The sequence below is a fragment of the Nannobrachium achirus genome (genome assembly GCF_963921795.1).
Source record: "Nannobrachium achirus genome assembly, chromosome: 15".
Classification (NCBI taxonomy): domain Eukaryota; kingdom Metazoa; phylum Chordata; class Actinopteri; order Myctophiformes; family Myctophidae; genus Nannobrachium; species Nannobrachium achirus.
The window spans coordinates 24,222,649-24,242,433 of NC_137822.1; the positions used below are offsets into that span (position 1 = coordinate 24,222,649).

Here is a 19,785-nt window from a genome sequence, read left to right on the forward strand (position 1 = left end):
CACAAAGGCCAAATGCCAGGGCAGGAAGGCCATCAAATAAAACAAGATTTTAGTCCATTGAAAGAAATTGATGAATTTAAGGGTTAGGGATGATAACCTAATCTGCAGTGAAATAGATAAATGATGGTATTTACAATCTGATCCATGCTCAGCCCTGCACCAATCAAAGTCAATGGATTGGTTTAAAGATGGGGACTCGGGAGAGTAAAAAAAAAAAAAAAACACTTGTCTACATGACAAGAAAGAGACACCAGTGTCTACTGTCTACATACTGACAAGAAAGAGACAGAGGAGAAAGTGGTACAGTCAGCTATGGCATTAAGGCCACTATGTGGTCTCAGGTCATGCCATATTGGTTTGAGGGGCACAAGGCCAAACTGAGGGGCAACGGTGGCCATGGCCTTCATGGCCTCCAAGAAATTACTTTCCTGGACACAAGGTTTCTGCCCAGCAGCAACAATACACATTCCATGATTAACCCCTGGGGGTCTCGAGACCTCACTTTGAGATAGACTGTGTCCACAGTGTTGTGGGACAGGTCACAGATATATAGAACGGACTTGGAAGAGTGGTAACAGATGTTTGTGCGGAGCCATCATGAGAACATTATGGATTTTGATCGTTATTGTCCTCTTTGTGGAGACAACCTCAGCTGCCTCTGTGAGTGTTTACATTATAGATTATTTATTTTACATTGGGACAATGAAGAGTATGTATATGTATAATATATATTGCTTTGTTAAACTTTTAAAATCTATGGCTGATTTATGTTGATCCGATTTTTTGTTTATATATCAAACAAATGTTTAGATATTGGTAATAGACCTACTCATTTATACCATTTTGAACAATTGGTATAAATAGGTAAAATTACGACTTAAAAATTGTCAGTTATTATTTCTACAATATTGAAGATTTGATCTATCAAAGTGTAAAGTTACTTTTTGTTTAAATTTATATTCATATTTCTATTCACATTTAATATTATTTATGTTATGGATACCTCACTTTGATATACGACTAATGACTTTTGTTTTTGCCCGCAGAGTAAAATCCTCAATGTTAATCTACCGATTTGTAACTCAGAGTATACAACTGTGCATTTGTTTACATGTATTATTTCTATACTGTCCGAGTTCCATTAACACTGATGGTTTGACTGTGTGTAGCTGGGGAGAGTGGAGACTGAGGGGGGATGGGTTCAGGGTCAGAGTATTGGCCTTGGACTCCTCCGTTCCATGGATGTCTTCAAGGGAATTCCCTTCGCTGCTCCACCCAAGAAATTTGAAAAACCCAAACGCCACTCTGGATGGAATGGTGAGTTCAAAAAGGTTTTCATTAATATCCTTGACAGTACTGACAAATTCGTAAAACTAATAAATCAGCTGTTTTCAAGACTGGTCAGCTTTTTTCAACTCCGCCTCCTCGCCTTTTATCTTCACCAGAGACCGCAATCCACACCTTCATTTAATCGAGACTTGACTACTGGAATTCCATATACCATATACCAGCATTAAACAGTTGTCATTTAGACTACTGTAATTGGCTCAAAATGCTGCTGCTATAGTGGCACAAAAAAAATATATACTAAACCCCCGTCTTGGCCTCACTTCACTGGCTCCCTGTTAATTTTAGGATAGATTTTAAGGTTGTCTTATTTTGTGAATATGTGTTTTTGTGTTGTTTTAAATGTGCTCTATAAATAAAGTTTGATTTGATAATACAGAACAGTTTGCCAAGATGTCATCTCATAAAAAATGTAGTTTCTATTTTACATTGTTGTATACCTGCAAGCAGTGCAATAAAAAAAATTATTTCAATAACTGTTTCACCCTTACATGCATCAAATTGAGCCCATACTTGCATGAAGTGTACAGTAATGGACAGAGAATAAGCAACAGTTGACATGGTTGCATGACTGTATTAACAACATTTAACAAGAAGAGTGTTAAGGTTTTCATCACTGCTCTCTGTTTTTGTATTTTAAGAGTCAAAATGCTATATATCCATTTAACACAAAAACGGCACGTGGAGTTTATTATTCAATCTCTAAAGCATGTTTCATTACATTTCATTTAAAATTTCTCCTTAGGCACTCTGAAAGCTACCAAGTTTGCAAAGAGGTGTCTCCAGAGTATAATTGGAAGTCCAGCCTTTGGTAGTGAGGACTGTCTTCACCTCAACATATGGGTGCCTCATGGCCTATATGGTACGTTTACACATTTATTATATAGTGTATATTTAATATACTGTATGGTCACTGTCGGGCAGAAACCTTGTATCTCCATATTTGATCATCTTTTTTTCCCCTCATAATAATGCACTATTTTATACTGATGTGATTAAACTCTCGGGCAGAAACCTAGTAGCTCCAAGTTTCAAATGTTTTTTTTTTCTTTTTTTCGTAAATTAAAGCCCTTACTTCTTATTGCAAAAGTGTTGCACTACTTTAACTCGTTTTTAAAATAATAATTATAAAAAGGAACGGTTTTGGACTTACAAGGTTTCCACCCGACAGCGACGATAGTCTAATTATGTTCACTGTCGGGCAAAAACCTTGTATCTCCATATTTGATATTTTTTCCTCATGAGATAATGCACTATTTTATACTGATGTGATTAATTGAAAGATATGATTAATTGAGAAATGACAATTCTTTCTTTTTCTCTTTGAGTGTCTACCAATCTCCCGGTCATGGTGTGGTTTTATGGAGGAGGTTTCCAAGCTGGTGGTTCCATGGGGCCCAACTTCCTGGACAACTACATGTACAGTGGACAGGAGATTGCAGACAGGGGAGATGTCATTGTGGTGACAGTGGGCTATCGTGTGGGAACCCTTGGTTTCCTCAGTACTGGAGATTCTAGTTTACCTGGTAGGTTTAAAACTACAACCGATTAAAAACACGGCAGGCTAGTAAGCAACGCAGCTCCAGTTAATCAACTTAATTATGGATGTGCTAGATTTAGGAACGCTCAGAGTCATGGGTGTACCATGAGGCAACAATATTGCATATGCAGATTATGCACGTTGCCACACCTAAATCGAACTGATTTTCTGCTGTTTCCGGAGAGTGACATATCACTTCCATGCTATAGTGGTTGAATTTTGAATGGGAGAAAACATTTGCTTCGTCATTGTTTCTTGTTTTATCTGATATTATCCAGTCACAATGGAATATAGTAAAATAATGTTTGTGACTCCCCATGGTCTTTATTTATGACAGGAAACTATGGTCTGTGGGACCAGCATGCTGCCATCGCCTGGGTACACAGGAACATCCGCAACTTTGGTGGAGACCCTGAAAACATTACTCTCTTTGGCGAGTCTGCTGGTGGAGCAAGTGTGAGCTACCAGGTGAGGTGCTGTAATACTTATATGTAATATACAGATCTACAGATCAGTGTGAACGCCAACAACAACAACAACTAAGTGTTAACATAGAATAATCTTTCAGTTCTTCACCTATACTAGATTACAAGCAGCTACTGGTGACACAATTTATTTATCAGCAAGTGCAGTGGAATGTATGTTCTTTCATGTCACCCAGATCTTTTTCTCTTGCCATCATCACAATCGAGGTCCACGGGTCACAGAGCCAGATGAGATGTTATCTTTCGGCGCTATTAAAACATGTTGTAGTAGGAATAAACATAGAAGCACCCGGGAGGAAGCAGACTGAAAGGGGGAGGAGACAAATCCAAGTTCTGGTTCGAAAATGGAGGTTGTGCTCCAGGAGGCAAAAGCAATTAGTTTTTTTTACTGAATGGTTTCCTATATTGCTTGCATGATGTACTGTAGTCCAGCCATATGGAACGACCACAGGCAATAATTGAACCGTAATGCAAATGAACACACTCTAAACTAGAAGCAGTGCTCTTCCGAGCACAGGTCTCCACCAGACCGTGCGTCCTGGTGAACTGATCGGTGGAGTTATAGGTAAAACCACAAATCAGCCTGTTATAGCGCCACCATGAGGCTGATTTAAAAAAAAAATACGTGGCATTTCTTCCTCGGCCTAGTGGGAACGTGTGTGCGCGATTTCATGATAATTGCACTTTGCGTTTGTGATTTGAGGCATTTTGTTCAAAACGGCTCAATCCTACAAACTTTGGAAGCCAATCTTAGCCAATCAGGATGGAATATGCCAAATCGGACAGATCTGTGTCGATCACATGACTGTCGAGATACTGCCTACCGATTTGTAGGATTTTTGGACAAAATCTGTAAGAATAGTGCACAGAAATGTGTTTTGCAAACATCGGCCACTAGGTGGCGCTAGAAAAGGCCCATTTGAAAGATTTAGGGCAGAGGTTCTAGATTGGCATCCAGGGAATGTGTGTGCTCACTTTGGCAGCGACCGGGCCAACGGCGACTGAGATTAGCTGCTCACAAACTGCGAGGACGCACGCAATCCTACAAACTTTGGAAGCCAATCTTAGCCAATCAGGATGGAATATGCAAAATCGGTTAGATCCGTGTCGATCACATGACTGTCGAGATACTGCCTACCGATTTGTAGGATTTTTGGACAACATCTGTAAGAATAGTGCACAGAAATGTGTTTTGCAAACATCGGCCACTAGGTGGCGCTAGAAAAGGCCCATTTGAAAAATTTTGGGCAGAGGTTCTAGATTGGCATCCAGGGAATGTGTGTGCTCACTTTGGCAGCGACCGGGCCAACGGCGACTGAGATTAGCTGCTCACAAACTGCGAGGACGCACAGAGGCGAAACATCGGCCACTAGGTGGCGCTAGAAAAGGCCCATTTGAAAAACTTAGGGCAGAGGTTCTAGATTGGCATCCAGGGAATGTGTGTGCTCACTTTGGCAGCGACCGGGCCAACGGCGACTGAGATTTGGCGCTCACAAACTGCGAGGACGCACGGACGCACGGACGGACGCACGGACGGACACACGGACGGAGGGGAAAACATACTCTCCCTCAGCCTTCGGCTGGTGGAGAGACTGGAGACAACTATGACATATTATACTTCTCCACAGACTCTGACTCCCTACAACAAGGGACTGGTGAAGAGAGCGATATCCCAGAGCGGGGTTGCTTTCTGTCCCTGGGCTTTCAACAAGAACCCCCGTCAGCTGGCAGAGAAGGTACAGTATTGCATGCTTTACTGTACTGTGTAAACTTGGATTCAACCATTTACATGACCACATCCTTATGAAACATTTTTGAAAATGTATGCAATTTTTAAAATGTTTAAGTAGAATTAACTAACCATAAATGCGCACATCTCTGAGTCTGTGTGTCATAACTGTCCTTTGCGTATCCTCAGGTTGCCCAGAAGGTTGGTTGCCCGACCGATGACAAGATGGCAGACTGTTTGAAATCAACTAATGCTAAGACACTGGCCAGGGCTGCTCCTCTCTTCTCTGGCAACAACTCAGCAGAAAGTGAGTATATGCTTTTGTCTACTAATAAAAAAAAACACATGTACACGTGTGTGTGTGTGTGTGTGTGTGTGTGTGTGTGTGTGTGTGTGTGTGTGTGTGTGTGTGTGTGTGTGTGTGTGTGTGTGTGTGTGTGTGCGCGCGTGCGTGCGTGCAGTGTTATTATAATAACATTCATGTCAAGTCATTGCAGCTCTTTGGTACATGTATAACACACTTCTGAATGATAACACTTCATTATAACTCATGTTTACAGACCCTTCCATGTTGATTGACCCATTTATGGCTCCTGTCCTTGATGGAGACTTCCTTCCAGATGAACCTCAAAAGCTGTTCCATAACGCTGCTGATATTGACTATGTTGCTGGCATCAATAACATGGATGGTCACTTGTTCACTATTTCAGACATCCCTTCCATTGACAGCAGTGAGGAGACCCCAGTGTAAAGCTACTTTTTTTTACAGTGTTGCCACAAAGTTAAAAATTGTTAAATAGCTATATTCATAGTAATCATTGCTTTAAGAGTGTTTATTCAGTAACAGGGGTCACCCCAACTCCCCAACTCTTTAGTAAGCAGAATATATATTTTCAGGTCGGTAGGACTCATGCTAACAGGATATGGACTAAACAAGTTAAATTGCGAGTGGTGAAAGAAATCAGTTAACAGAGAAAATTGGAACACATGCTGATGTATTTTCTGTTTACTAAAGAGTTAGATAGATGTGGAAACCACTGTTACTGTACAAGTGCTCTCTATAACAATGTTTATTATTGGAATATAGAGCTTACATTTTTTAACAACAAACATTTTGTTGAAACAAATACATGTCACATATACACCACATTTCCTTGACCTTCTGTGTCATTTGTCACACATTGAAGATATTTGACTGTCATTCCAGAGAAGATGTGAAGAGCTTAATACGAGCTTACACAAAGGAGAAGGGCCAGGCTGCTTTTGATGTTGCATTTGCTGAGTACTCATCGAATTGGGGGCCAACACCCAGTCAGAATGCCATTAAGCATACTCTGGTGGACATCGGAACAGATTACCTTTTCCTGGTTGCTAACCAGGTTGCCCTCTACCTACATGCTGCCCATGCCAAGTGAGACATACAACTCTCAGTACACTGTAAAACCCATAGTGTCAAAATGTAGTTTGTGTGGGACAGACACTCGCGAATAAAGAAATATGTTTAATGTTGTTTAGAGAAGTTTATTTGAAATGGTTATTGTTAAAAAACATACCGTACCAGTGAAATATTATATCGAAAATAACCTTTGTTTAATTAAAGAAGTATGTATGAATTGAACTTTAAATGTTTAAACTTGAAATTGCTTTTATGGTACATGTACAACTCAGTTACTAAATGGCTCACAAATATGATGCTCTTCTTCCTAAGGTCTGGTCGTACCTATTCCTACCTGTTCACTGAGCCCAGCTTCATGGCCGGTCCAGGCAGACCTTACCCCCAATGGGTAGGAGCTGACCATGCAGATGAGATGCAGTATATGTTTGGCAAACCTTTCACTACACCTACGGCTTATGGGGACAGCCAGCGAGACCTGGCTGCATACATGATCGCCTACTGGACCAACTTTGCTAGGACTGGGTAAAAAAAAGAAAAGAAAAAGAAAACAGAGAACAGTTAAAGGTGTATTCATTGATAATGAAAGTGGCCGGGGGTCATCTTGTCCCTTACTGGCCTTACAGCGTGGAAATGTTTAGTTTTTTATAGATTTTTTACACCATTATATTGTTCTCGTTTTGATCATTGGACCCAATCACTGAATATCGGTAGGCCTACGTCTCCAGCTTCAGGATATCTATGATACTGATTTACGACAAGACTGTGGCATTTTATGAGTTCAGTAGTTTACAATCTAGGCATTTAGCAGACGTTCTTAATTCAGAGCGACTGTGGTTCTCAAAACTTGTATTTTGACCATCATAACTAAACATCATAACATAACTACGGCCTTACTCTACCCTGATTGGTCGAGGACTGGCTGGCCACCTCTGAAAACAGAATCTAGCTATGCTCGCAAAACACAGGCCATGGTGGAAGTCCTTATATAGTCAGCACACATTCTAGTGATGAGAATGAATGGAAAATGCACCAATTATATTTTTATTTGAATGAAATACAATCACTGAATATGCTTCTGATGTTACTGAAGCTACTGTAATGTGCATAAATGTATTTCCCCCCACAGAGATCCCAACAAAGGACCACATAGCGTTCCTACTACATGGCCTGACTTCACCAGCACTGGACACAGATTCCTGGAGATCAATGCCATGATGGATGAGACCTATGCCAGGCAGGGATTGAGGATGAGCTTTGTGCGTTTCTGGGCCAGTACTTTTCCTGGCCTCCAATTCCCTAGTGTTGACACGTCATCACAATGATGTTGAGAATAAATGAACAACTATAATAATCAGAAAATCTGACATTGTCTTGATCGCAATCCATTGTTCTGATATACAAATTGTTGAAAAGATTAATAAAATTATGTTTTGCATGTGTTTTATAGGCTGCCTTATCATTACTTTTTAAGTGAGAGGGTACATGGATGGAAACAAAGCTGACCCATGTAAAGTTTGTAATTACAGCCTGCTAGACGAAACAGAGAGTAGAAAAGAACACACATCAAGGAGACGGCTTCATTGTTCTGTTGTTGCTTGTTATAGAAATCCTCACAGCATTAATGTACATCATAACGTTACAATTTTTAGGTGACACAGTCCAGAATGTGAAATCGATCTTGTGCTGATTGAAGCATCCACTTTCACGTAGAGAGTATTTTCAGAGAATGTTAGAGAGACAGCGGCTGACATTTCTAAAAGGGCCTTTTGGTGAAAATATCACAACGTGTCGCAGACGAGCTTGGAGGTCAGCTATTTTTGGTGCTTGATGCCACACTGAACTATTAAAGCATAATTAAGTCAATACTGGAGGTGTGGTTTATGTCATGGATTTCTACACAGAGAGGGCAATTATTTCAACATAAGACACTGCATTCAAGTTCAGGAGAGTTTGGACAAGGCAATTCTCCTAAATGCTGCCTTCAGGTATGGCATGCTGCCATCATTCAGTTCTGGATCAGTTCACATTATAGGATCAAAGTTTAGCCAAAGGTTGGTCATTGCAGTGAACATGATCCTGGCTATTGTTTTTTTTTTTTTTTTTTTTGCATAAACAATGATGTCTTCGAGGTAGATGGCCAGGCCTGGAATGCCAACAAAGAAATTAGCTGATGGTTGAGCTGAGCCCAAAAGCCATGCAGTGGAACATGCCTTTGTGGGTGAAGAACACAGTGCGTATACAGCTGTCTGGAGATAGCCCTGTCCCTGTCACACACTGGTGAAACCCTGTCACTATTCCTCACAGGCAGTTGAAGCTGTCCTATGTGCATTGTTTATTAAGTAGAAGTAAAATAAAATGGATACATAATCATAAAAATCCATGTAGATATTAAAACCTGTGCTACTTAGCAAAATAATAATAATAACAAGCAAAACATTTGTTTGTTCATTTGTTTCTGGGCCTTTATCTTATCTCCAACTTTTTGTTAATCCTTTTGATAGGTTGTGTCCACAGTGTTGTGGGACAGGTCACAGATATATTGAACGGACTTGGAAGAGTGATGACAGATGTTTGTGCGGAGCCATGATGAGAACATTATGGATTTTGATCGTTATTGTCCTTTTCGTAGAGACAACCTCAGCTGCCTCTGTGAGTGTTTACATTATAGATTATTTTACATTGGGACAATGAAAAGTATGTATAATATATATTGCTTTGTTAAACTTTTAAAATCTATGGCTGTATTTAGATATTGGTAATAGACCTACTCATTTATAACAATTTACAAATGTGTCAGTTATTATTTCTACAATATTGAAGATTTGATCTATCAAAGTGTAAAGTTACTTTTTGTTTAAATCACTTTGAAAGTATATTTTATATTCATATTTCTATTCATATTTTATATTATTTATGTTATGGATACCTCACTTTGATATACAACTAATGACTTTTGTTTTTGCCCACAGAGTAAATTCCTCAGTGTTAATCTACCGATTTGTATAAAAATTTGCATTTATTATTTATATATTGCCAGAGTTCTATTAAAGGAGTAGTTCACCCCCAAAATGATTTTTTTTCTATTGATTAGTCACACCATGGAGAGTAGAGTTCAATAATATTTTGTTTTTTTTTGTCAAATTCCTAAGACAAAAATTTGATTCGAGTAAATTTACCCCCATTGATTCCGGATGGGGACCCGTTTCCCATCCGGAACGAATGGGGGTAAATTTATTGTTATCACATTTTTGTCTTAGGAATGCGACAAAAAACGAAAAATATTATTGAACTCTACTCTCTATGGCGTGACTAATCAATAGAAAAAAAGTCATTTTGGGGGTGAACTACTCCTTTAACACTGATGGTTTGACTGTGTGTAGCTGGGGAGAGTGGAGACTGAGGGGGGATGGGTTCAGGGTCAGAGTATTCGCCTTGGACTCCTCCGTTCCATGGATGTCTTCAAGGGAATTCCCTTCGCTGCTCCACCCAGGAAATTTGAAAAACCCAGACGCCACCCTGGATGGAATGGTGAGTTCAAAAAGGTTTTCATTAATATCCTGAAAAATTACAGAACATTTTGCCTCTCATAAAAAATAAACGTGGAGTTTATTATTCAATCTCTAAAGCATGTTTCATTACATTTCATTTAAAATGTCTCCTTAGGCACTCTGAAAGCTACCAAGTTTGCAAAGAGGTGTCTCCAGAGTAATATTGGAAGTCCAGCCTTTGGTAGTGAGGACTGTCTTCACCTCAACATATGGGTGCCTCATGGCCTATATGGTACGTTTACACATTTATTATATAGTGTATTATGTAATATACTGTATATGGTCACTGTCGGGCAGAAACCTTGTATCTCCATATTTGATCATCTTTTTTTCCCTCATAATATAATGCACTATTTTATACTGATGTGATTAAACTCTCGGGCAGAAACCTCATATCTCCAAGTTTCAAATGTTTTTTGTTTTTTTCCGTAAATTAAAGCCCTTCTTATTGCAAAAGTGTCACACTACTTTAACTCGTTTTTAAAATAATAATTATAAAAAGGAATGGTTTTGGACTTACAAGGTTTCCACCCGACAGCGACGATAGTCTAATTATGTTCACTGTCGGGCAGAAACCTTGTATCTCCATATTTGATCTTCTTCTTTTTTTCCTCATGAGATAATGCACTATTTTATACTGATGTGATTAATTGAAAGATATGATTGATTGAAAAATGACAATTCTTTCTTTTTCTCTTTGAGTGTCTACCAATCTCCCGGTCATGGTGTGGTTTTATGGAGGAGGTTTCCAAGTTGGAGGTTCCATGGGGCCCAACTTCCTGGACAACTACATGTACAGTGGACAGGAGATTGCAGACAGGGGAGATGTCATTGTGGTGACAGTGGGCTATCGTGTGGGAACCCTTGGTTTCCTCAGTACTGGAGATTCTAGTTTACCCGGTAGGTTTAAAACTACAGCAGATTAAAAACACGGCAGGCTAGTAAGAAACGCAGCTCCAGTTAATCAACTTAATTATGGATGTGCTAGATTTAGGAACGCTCAGAGTCATGGGTGTACCATGAGGCAACAATATTGCATATGCACGTTGCCACACCTAAATCGAACTGATTTTCTGCTGTTTCTTGTTTTATCTGATATTATCCAGTCACAATGGAATATAGTAAAATAATGTTTGTGACTCCCCATGGTCTTTATTTATGACAGGAAACTATGGTCTGTGGGACCAGCATGCTGCCATCGCCTGGGTACACAGGAACATCCGCAACTTTGGTGGAGACCCTGAAAACATCACTCTCTTTGGCGAGTCTGCTGGTGGAGCAAGTGTGAGCTACCAGGTGAGGTGCTGTAATACTTAGTAATATGTAATATACAGATCTACAGATCAGTGTGAACACCAACAACAACAACAACTAAGTGTTACCATAGAATAATCTTTCAGTTCTTCACCTATACTATAGACCAGTAAGACTCCCTAATCGGGAGATAAGCGACCGTTGGTCGCTTATCTCCACAAATAGGCCAAAAGTTTGTTTTACCAATTATCAAGACATACGGGCAGTTGACAGTTTGCCATGGTTACTCATTGAAGTTGAATATCCATATATGGAGATAACCTACGCATCACACTAAGTCTGACCTCACCAGCCCATATTTGGGCATGAGCAACTTATGTCTCCATATGGAGATATGCAATACACAAACGAGCCCTACAGTATAAAGGGGCAATTCTTGCCAGGAAAGAAGCATTTCTTCGACTCAGACCTTATCGCCAGGGTTGGCTTATAGCAGCTGTCGGTAGGACCATATATGGATTCTGTTAGTGTGGATCTCCTAACAGGGCATCATCTGGGATACAATCCCTTTTATGCCCATATATGGAGATCCCTAACAGAATCCCTTTCATGCCCATATATGGAGATCCCTAACAGAATCCCTTTTATGCCCATATATGGAGATCCCTAACAGCATCCCTTTTATGCTCATATATGGAGATCACTAACAGCTAACAGAATCCCTTTTATGCCCATATATGGAGATCCCTAACAGAATCCCTTTTATGCCCATATATGGAGATCCCTAACAGAATCCCTTTTATGCCCATATATGGAGATCCCTAACATAATCCCTTTTATGCCCATATATGGAGATCCCTAACAGAATCCCCTTTATGCCCATATATGGAGATCCCTAACAGAATCCCTTGTATGCCCATATATGGAGATCCCTAACAGAATCCCTTTTATGCCCATATATGGAGATCCCTAACAGAATCCCTTTTATGCCCATATATTATGGAGAAATCCCTGCTCTGAGTATCTGACATCAGTGTGATGTCACCTGTTTATGCCCATATATGGAGATCCCTGCTCTGCGTATCTGGTTGCTATGGTAAACAGTTGGTTGCTAGGGTAAAAAAACATGGTTGCTATGGTAAACAGTTGGTTGCTAGGGTAAACAGTTGGTTGCTAGGGTAAAACCATGGTTGCTAAGGTGGTTGCTAACGTACACTAACAGACCAGCAACAACAGACTGTTGCCACAGCAACGTACACAAAGGTTTGTGTACACATGTGGTGTGATGTCATACTGATGCGGAGATATGAGCAGGGCAAAGGTGTGACGTGTGACGTGTGACGGACGGACGGACGGACGGACGGACGGACGGACGGACGGACGGACGGTGGAGGTTTTCATAGTAAACTGCTCCCTGACGGTCGCAATTACAAGCAGCTACTGGTGACACAATTTATTTATCAGCAAGTGCAGTGGAATGTATGTTCTTTCATGTCACCCAGATCTTTTTCTCTTGCCATATCACAATCGAGGTCCACGGGTCACAGAGCCAGATGAGATGTTATCTTTCGGCGCTATTAAAACATGTTGTAGTAGGAATAAACCTAGAAGCACCCGGGAAGAAGCAGACTGAAAGGGGGAGGAGACAAATCCAAGTTCTGGTTCGAAAAAGGAGGTTGTGCTCCAGGAGGCAAAAGCAATTAGTTTTTTTTACTGAATGGGTTAACATATTGCTTGCATGATGTACTGTAGTCCAGCCATATGGAACAACCACAGGCAATAATTGAACCGTAATGCAAATGAACACTCTAAACTATAACATATTATACTTCTCCACAGACTCTGACTCCCTACAACAAGGGACTGGTGAAGAGAGCAATCTCCCAGAGTGGAGTTGCTTTCTGTAACTGGGCTTTCAACAAGAACCCCCGTCTGCTGGCAGAGAAGGTACAGTATTGCATGCTTTACTGTACTGTGTAAACTTGGATTCAACCATTTACATGACCACATCCTTCTGAAACATTTTTGAAAATGTATGCAATTTTTAAAATGTTTAAGTAGAATTAACTAACCATAAATGCGCACATCTCTGAGTCTGTGTGTCATAACTGTCCTTTGCGTATCCTCAGGTTGCCCAGAAGGTTGGTTGCCCGACCGATGACAAGATGGCAGACTGTTTGAAATCAACTAATGCTAAGACACTGGCCAGGGCTGCTCCTGTCTTCTCTGGCAACAGCTCAGCAGAAAGTGAGTGTATGCTTTTGTCTACTAATCAAAAACCCCACATGTACACGTGTGTGTGTGTGTGTGTGTGTGTGTGTGTGTGTGTGTGTGTGTGTGTGTGTGTGTGTGTGTGTGCGTGTGCGTGTGCGCGTGCGTGCGTGCGTGCGTGCGTGCGTGCGTGCGTGCGTGCGTGCGTGCGTGCGTGCGTGCGTGTGCGTGCGTGCGTGCAGTGTTCTCTATCGTATCGATAGAGAACCATCTCTCCCTGTGGAGAGATGGTCTCTTCACTGAGAGAACATAGTGTAACCACACTTTATTGTAATAACATTCATAAATTAATTGCAGCTCTTCTGTACATGTATAACACACTACTAAATGACACTTTATTATAACTCATGTTTACAGACCCTTCTATGTTGATCCCATTTCTGGCTCCTGTCCTTGATGGAGACTTCCTTCCAGATGAACCTCATAAGCTGTTCCATAACGCTGCTGATATTGACTATGTTGCTGGCATCAATAACATGGATGGTCACATGTTCACTGTTACAGACATCCCTTCCATTGACAGCAGTGAGGAGACCCCAGTGTAAAGCTACTTTTTTTTTACAGTGTTGCCACAAAGTTAAAAAGTGTTAAATAGCTATATTCATAGTAATCATTGCTTTAAGAGTGTTTATTCAGTAACAGGGGTCACCCCAACTCCCCAGCTCTTTACTAAGCAGAATATATATTTTCAGGTCGGTAGGACTCATGCTAACAGGATATGGACTAAACAAGTTAAATTGCGAGTGGTGAAAGAAATCAGTTAACAGAGAAAATTGGAACACAAGCTGATGTATTTTCTGTTTACTAAAGAGTTGGATAGATGTGGAAACCACTGTTACTGTACAAGCGCTCTCCATAACAATGTTTATTATTGGAATATAGAGCTTACTTTTTTTAACAACAAACATTTTGGTGAAACAAATACATGTCACATACACCACATTTCAATAATCGTATATCACTATGGTTTTAGAGTTGACAGGGGATTATTATTGCATTATTAGATACATTGACCTTCTGTGTCATTTGTCACACATTGAAGATATTTGACTGTCATTCCAGAGAAGATGTGAAGAGCTTAATACGAGCTTACACAAAGGAGAAGGGCCAGGCTGCTTTTGATGTTGCTTTCGCTGAGTACTCATCGAATTGGGGGCCAACACCCAGTCAGAATGCCATTAAGCATACTCTGGTGGACATCGGAACAGATTACCATTTCCTGGTTGCTAACCAGGTTGCCCTCTACCTACATGCTGCCCATGCCAAGTGAGACATACAACTCTCAGTACACTGTAAAACACATAATGTCAAAATGTGGTTTGTGTGGGACAGACACTCGCGAATAAAGAAATATGTTTAATGTTGATTAGAGACAACATTTTATTTGAAATGGTTATTGTTAAAAAATATACCAGTGAAATATTATATCGAAAATAACCTTTGTTTAATTAAAGAAGTATGTATGAATTGAACTTTAAATGTTTAAACTTGAAATTGCTTTTACTGTACATGTACAACTCAGTTACCGTATTTTCCGGACTATAAGGCGCACCGGACTATAAGGCGCACTGTCAATGAATGGTCTATTTTCGAACTGTTTTCATATATAAGGCGCACCGGACTATAAGGCGCACATAATAGACGCTACCGTTGCGTTATGCATCCAACAGATGGAGCTGTGCTTAAGGGAATGTCAATGTCAATGAATGATCCATATATAAGGCGCACTGGACTATAAGGCGCACTGTAGTTTTTTGAGAAAATTAAAGGCTTTTAAGTGCGCCTTATAGTCCGGAAAATACGGTACTTAAATGGTTTGAACTCAGGGGCTCACAAATATGATGCTATTCTTCCTAAGGTCTGGTCATACCTATTCCTACCTGTTCACTGAGCCCAGCTTCATGGCCGGTCCAGGCAGACCTTACCCCCAGTGGGTAGGAGCTGACCATGCAGATGAGATGCAGTATATGTTTGGCAAACCTTTCACTACACCTACGGCTTATGGGGACAGCCAGCGAGACCTGGCTGCATACATGATCGCCTACTGGACCAACTTTGCTAGGACTGGGTTAGATAGATTTTTCACACCATTATATTGTTCTCGTTTTGATCATTAGACCCAATCACTGAATATCGGTAGGCCTACGTCTCCAGCTTCAGGATATCTATGATACTGATTTACTACGAGACTGTGGCATTTTATGAGTTCAGTAGTTTACAATCTAGGCATTTAGCAGACGTTCTTAATTCAGAGCGACTGTGGTTCTCAAAACTTTTATTTTGACCATCATAACTAAACATCATAACATAACTACAGCCATACTCTACCCTGATTGGTCGAGGACTGGCTGGCCACCTCTGAAAACAGAATCTAGCTATGCTCGCAACACAGGCCATGGTGGAAGTCCTTATATGGTCAGCAATGAATGGAAAATGTACCAAATATATTTTTATTTGAATGAAATACAATCACTGAATATGCTTCTGATGTTACTGAAGCTACTATACTGTAATGTGCATAAATGTATTTCCCCCCCACAGAGATCCCAACAAAGGACCAAATAGTGTTCCTACTACATGGCCTGACTTCACCAGCACTGGACACAGATTCCTGGAGATCAATGCCAAGATGGATGAGACCTATGCCAGGCAGGGATTGAGGATGAGCTTTGTGCGTTTCTGGGCCAGTACTTTTCCTGGCCTCCCATTCCCTAGTGGTGACACGTCATCACAATGATGTTGAGAATAAATGAACAACTATAATAATCCGAAAATCTGACATTGTCTTGATCGCAATCCATTTCTCTGATATACAAATTGTTGAAAAGATTAATAAAATGATGTTTTGCATGTGTATTATCGGCTGCCTTATCATTGCTTTTTAAGTGAGAGGGTACATGGATGGAAACAAGTTGACCCATGTTAAGTTTGTAATTACAGCCTGCTATACGAAACAGATAGAAGAAAAGAACACACATCAAGGAGACGGCTTCATTGTTCTGTTGTTGCTTGTTATAGAAATCCTCACAGCATTAATGTACATCATAACGTTACAATTTTTAGGTGACACAGTCCAGAATGTGAAATCGATCTTGTGCTGATTGAAGCATCCACTTTCACGTAGAGAGTATTTTCAGAGAATGTTAGAGAGACAGCGGCTGACATTTCTAAAAGGGCCTTTTGGTGAAAATATCACAACGCGTTCGCGTCGCAGACGAGCTTGGAGGTCAGCTATTTTTGGTGCTTGATGCCACACTGAACTAAGCATAATCAAGTCAATACTGGAGGTATGGTGTATGTCATGGATTTCTACACAGAGAGGGCAATTATTTCAACATAAGACACTGCATTCAAGTTCAGGAGAGTTTGGACAAGGCAATTCTCCTAAATGCTGCCTTCAGGTATGGCATGCTGCCATCATTCAGTTCACATTATAGGATCAAAGTTTAGCCAAAGGTTGGTCATTGCAGTGAACATGATCCTGGCTATTGTTTGTTTTTTTCTTTTCTGCATAAACAATGATGTCTTCGAGGTAGATGGCCAGGCCTGGAATGCCAACAAAGAAATTAGCTGATGGTTGAGCTGAGCCCAAAAGCCATGCAGTGGAAAATGCCTTTGTGGGTGAAGAACACAGTGCGTATACAGCTGTCTGGAGATAGCCCTGTCACACACTGGTGAAACCCTGTCACTATTCCTCACAGGCAGTTGAAGCTGTCCTATGTGCATTGTTTATTAAGTAGAAGTAAAATAAAATGAATACATATTCATAATAATCCATGTAGATATTAAAACCTGTGCATAATAAAAGCAAAACATTTGTTTGTTCATTTGTTTCTGGGCATTTATCTTATCTCTAACTTTTTGTTAATCCTTTTGAGAACCAGACCACCTGTTTCCAGGTGGACAGAGTGGAGAGAGGTCAGTGTGCTTTGATCTCTAAACTGACAGCCAGAGTGAGGCACACAGTGAAATCCAAGCGTTCATTTACCTCCAAAGAGAGATCTGCACAGCATAAAGAAGGAACTTAGATTCAACATTCAAATATGTTATTTGTCAGATGGTCATACATACATGCACAGTTAAATATTGTTGTGTCAGACTGTGACATGTGATATACTGTATTGTGATTCATTGATGAAAAAAACATAAAAAGATGAAATTTGGAAATGCAAGGTTGAAATAAAAGATAATAGATGATAGAATAAATAAATAAATGTTTGCCTATACAGTAGCCCAATAACACACCTAAAAGCCATGCCAGTCAGTGGCTAATGTGGTTAATATAAACACAATGTTTTTGTAATCATCATGCATGGGGCATGTCATTAATGTTGTATGAATGATGGAGGCTTTGGTTAAGGTGATGGTGTAGTGTTACGTGCTGCTAGAGTTACTTGTCAGTGGAAACCTTGTGTTTACTGTGTGGCTGCAGACCCACTGATGCTCGCTGTGAACTCCAGCAGTAGGAATATACAGGTATCATGGAGGTAAAGTGTTAATTCTTTGATGCTAATGTCTAATTGATTGTGGTTGGCTTTGGTTTTCAGTGCTTTTTTATTGTTGATTAATTTGATCGTGAAACAAACAGCTGTTGGCTGCTGGCCAAGAAGTAGTTGACTTGTGTGCTTGTAAATTGTTATTTATTATTTATTATATTATGCTACTTTTGCCAAATATTCGACTATTTTTGTGGAATTTTAACCTAATACCGTATGACAACGCCCAGAATAGGGACGCTAGCGCTCATGTGTTTACAGATATTGGTTACTTTTAATTTATTGCATCAGCCTACATGTAATTTCATATTATCCTCTTTTTTTGCCCCTCTATCTGGTTTTCCAGTTCTCCCTGTGCCGGTTGCGTACCCACCAATGGTGTTTTCTGCTTTTCAATGTTCTCCTTTTCCACGCCCTGTTGTTTGGGGCCGACTTTGTGGAGGAGTACCTGCTCCAGCCCACGCCAGGTGTGTACACGGACGGTTCGGTCCTAGACGTACGGGAGAGGGCCAGGAAGCTAGACCTGAGCCTTGAAAAGGAGAACGTGTCGCAGGCCTACCCCATCACCAACCCCGACGCCTGTCGGAACCCCGACCTGTTCCTCCTGACTCTAGTATTCAGCTCCCCGGCCAACATCACCCAGAGGGACGCGGTGAGGAGCTCCTGGGCCAATCAGACACATGTCCAGGGTTACCCAGCACAGACTCTGTTCTTCTTAGGGTCGCCCACGACCTCCACAGCGCAAGACGCCATTGACAGAGAGTCCCGTCAACATGGTGACATAGTCCAGGTTCACACTGCGGCGGACTCTTCCCTTCACGGGCGGATGTTAAAGACAGTGATGGCGCTTCGTTGGGTGATCACCTTCTGCCCTGTGGCCCGCTTCGTCATGCTGACGGAAGACTCTGTGTTTGTGAATCTGCCTGCCTTGGCAGGCTTCCTGCTGGACCTGCATAGGCACCCTGAGGATCTCTATCTGGGGAGGGTGATCCATAGCGATTCCCCTGACCGTGACCCCAACAGCCCTGGTTACCTTCCCTTAACCCTCTACCATAACAAGTACCTCCCTGACTACTGTGCGGGTGCAGCATACGTGCTCTCCCAGGATGTCGTCCGTAAGGTATACGTGGCCTCTGCGGTCGTCCGCGCCCCTGTGCCCGCCGATGTCTTTGTGGGGCTCTGTGCTCAGAGAGCTGGCGTGGTGCCCACGCACAGCGCCAGGTTCTCGGGGGAGAAGCACATCCGCTACAACGCCTGCTGCTACCGCTATCTGTTCAGTTCAGCAGGGATGGGGAGCCAGGAGCTGGCCACGGTGTGGGCAGACCTGGGGCAAGAGGATGACAAATGCTCACTCCTGCAGACTTATTATGGTCTGGTGAAATGCAAGGCCCTGACCTACCTGGATAAGCTGTCCTTTAGCTCCCAGGCTCAGGCTGACACCCAGGCATAATGGACATGGAGAGAGTTATGATGGAATTCGGCATGTGCGTGTGTGTGTGTGTGTGTGTGTGTGTTGTGCATGTTGGGGGTCTCAGTTTTGTCATATGTAAGAAGGGGGGGCTCCAAGGAATAGCTTTGGGGACCACTAGTGGTGTGTTATACAATATGACTAGTATGCAGTGGATGGAAATGGAAAGGTGGTCTCCCTACTCTTCCAACAAGTCATCTTTACCCTGGTGTCACCAACACTGTCACATGTCAACTGGTTGACATGTAGTA

At 41.3% G+C, this 19,785-nt stretch overlaps 3 protein-coding genes across 3 annotated transcripts; all 3 read left to right on the forward strand.

Moving 5' to 3' along the window:
- Window positions 1-1,238: 1,238 nt before the first annotated feature.
- Window positions 1,239-9,084, forward strand: LOC308299716 (bile salt-activated lipase-like; the record flags this gene model as incomplete). The annotated part of the gene is made up of 11 exons (XM_080743506.1): window positions 1,239-1,317; window positions 2,093-2,209; window positions 2,676-2,873; window positions 3,225-3,355; window positions 5,001-5,108; window positions 5,291-5,408; window positions 5,662-5,848; window positions 6,309-6,512; window positions 6,810-7,019; window positions 7,624-7,769; window positions 8,999-9,084. 11 exons carry the CDS (start codon window positions 1,239-1,241, stop codon window positions 9,082-9,084), a joined length of 1,584 nt encoding a protein of 527 aa, XP_080599632.1.
- On the forward strand, window positions 9,081-18,036 carry LOC308299717 (bile salt-activated lipase-like; the record flags this gene model as incomplete). Its single annotated transcript, XM_080743507.1, has 12 exons — window positions 9,081-9,146; window positions 9,878-10,025; window positions 10,161-10,277; window positions 10,748-10,945; window positions 11,211-11,341; window positions 13,139-13,246; window positions 13,429-13,546; window positions 13,928-14,111; window positions 14,633-14,836; window positions 15,429-15,638; window positions 16,112-16,219; window positions 18,003-18,036. The coding sequence occupies 12 exons, from the start codon at window positions 9,081-9,083 to the stop codon at window positions 18,034-18,036; spliced, it is 1,626 nt and encodes a 541-aa protein (XP_080599633.1).
- Window positions 18,037-18,051: 15 nt separating this feature from the next.
- On the forward strand, window positions 18,052-19,516 carry b3galt9 (beta-1,3-galactosyltransferase 9; the record flags this gene model as incomplete). The annotated part of the gene is made up of 2 exons (XM_080743508.1): window positions 18,052-18,057; window positions 18,413-19,516. The coding sequence occupies 2 exons, from the start codon at window positions 18,052-18,054 to the stop codon at window positions 19,514-19,516; spliced, it is 1,110 nt and encodes a 369-aa protein (XP_080599634.1).
- Between the last annotated feature and the right edge of the window lie 269 nt (window positions 19,517-19,785).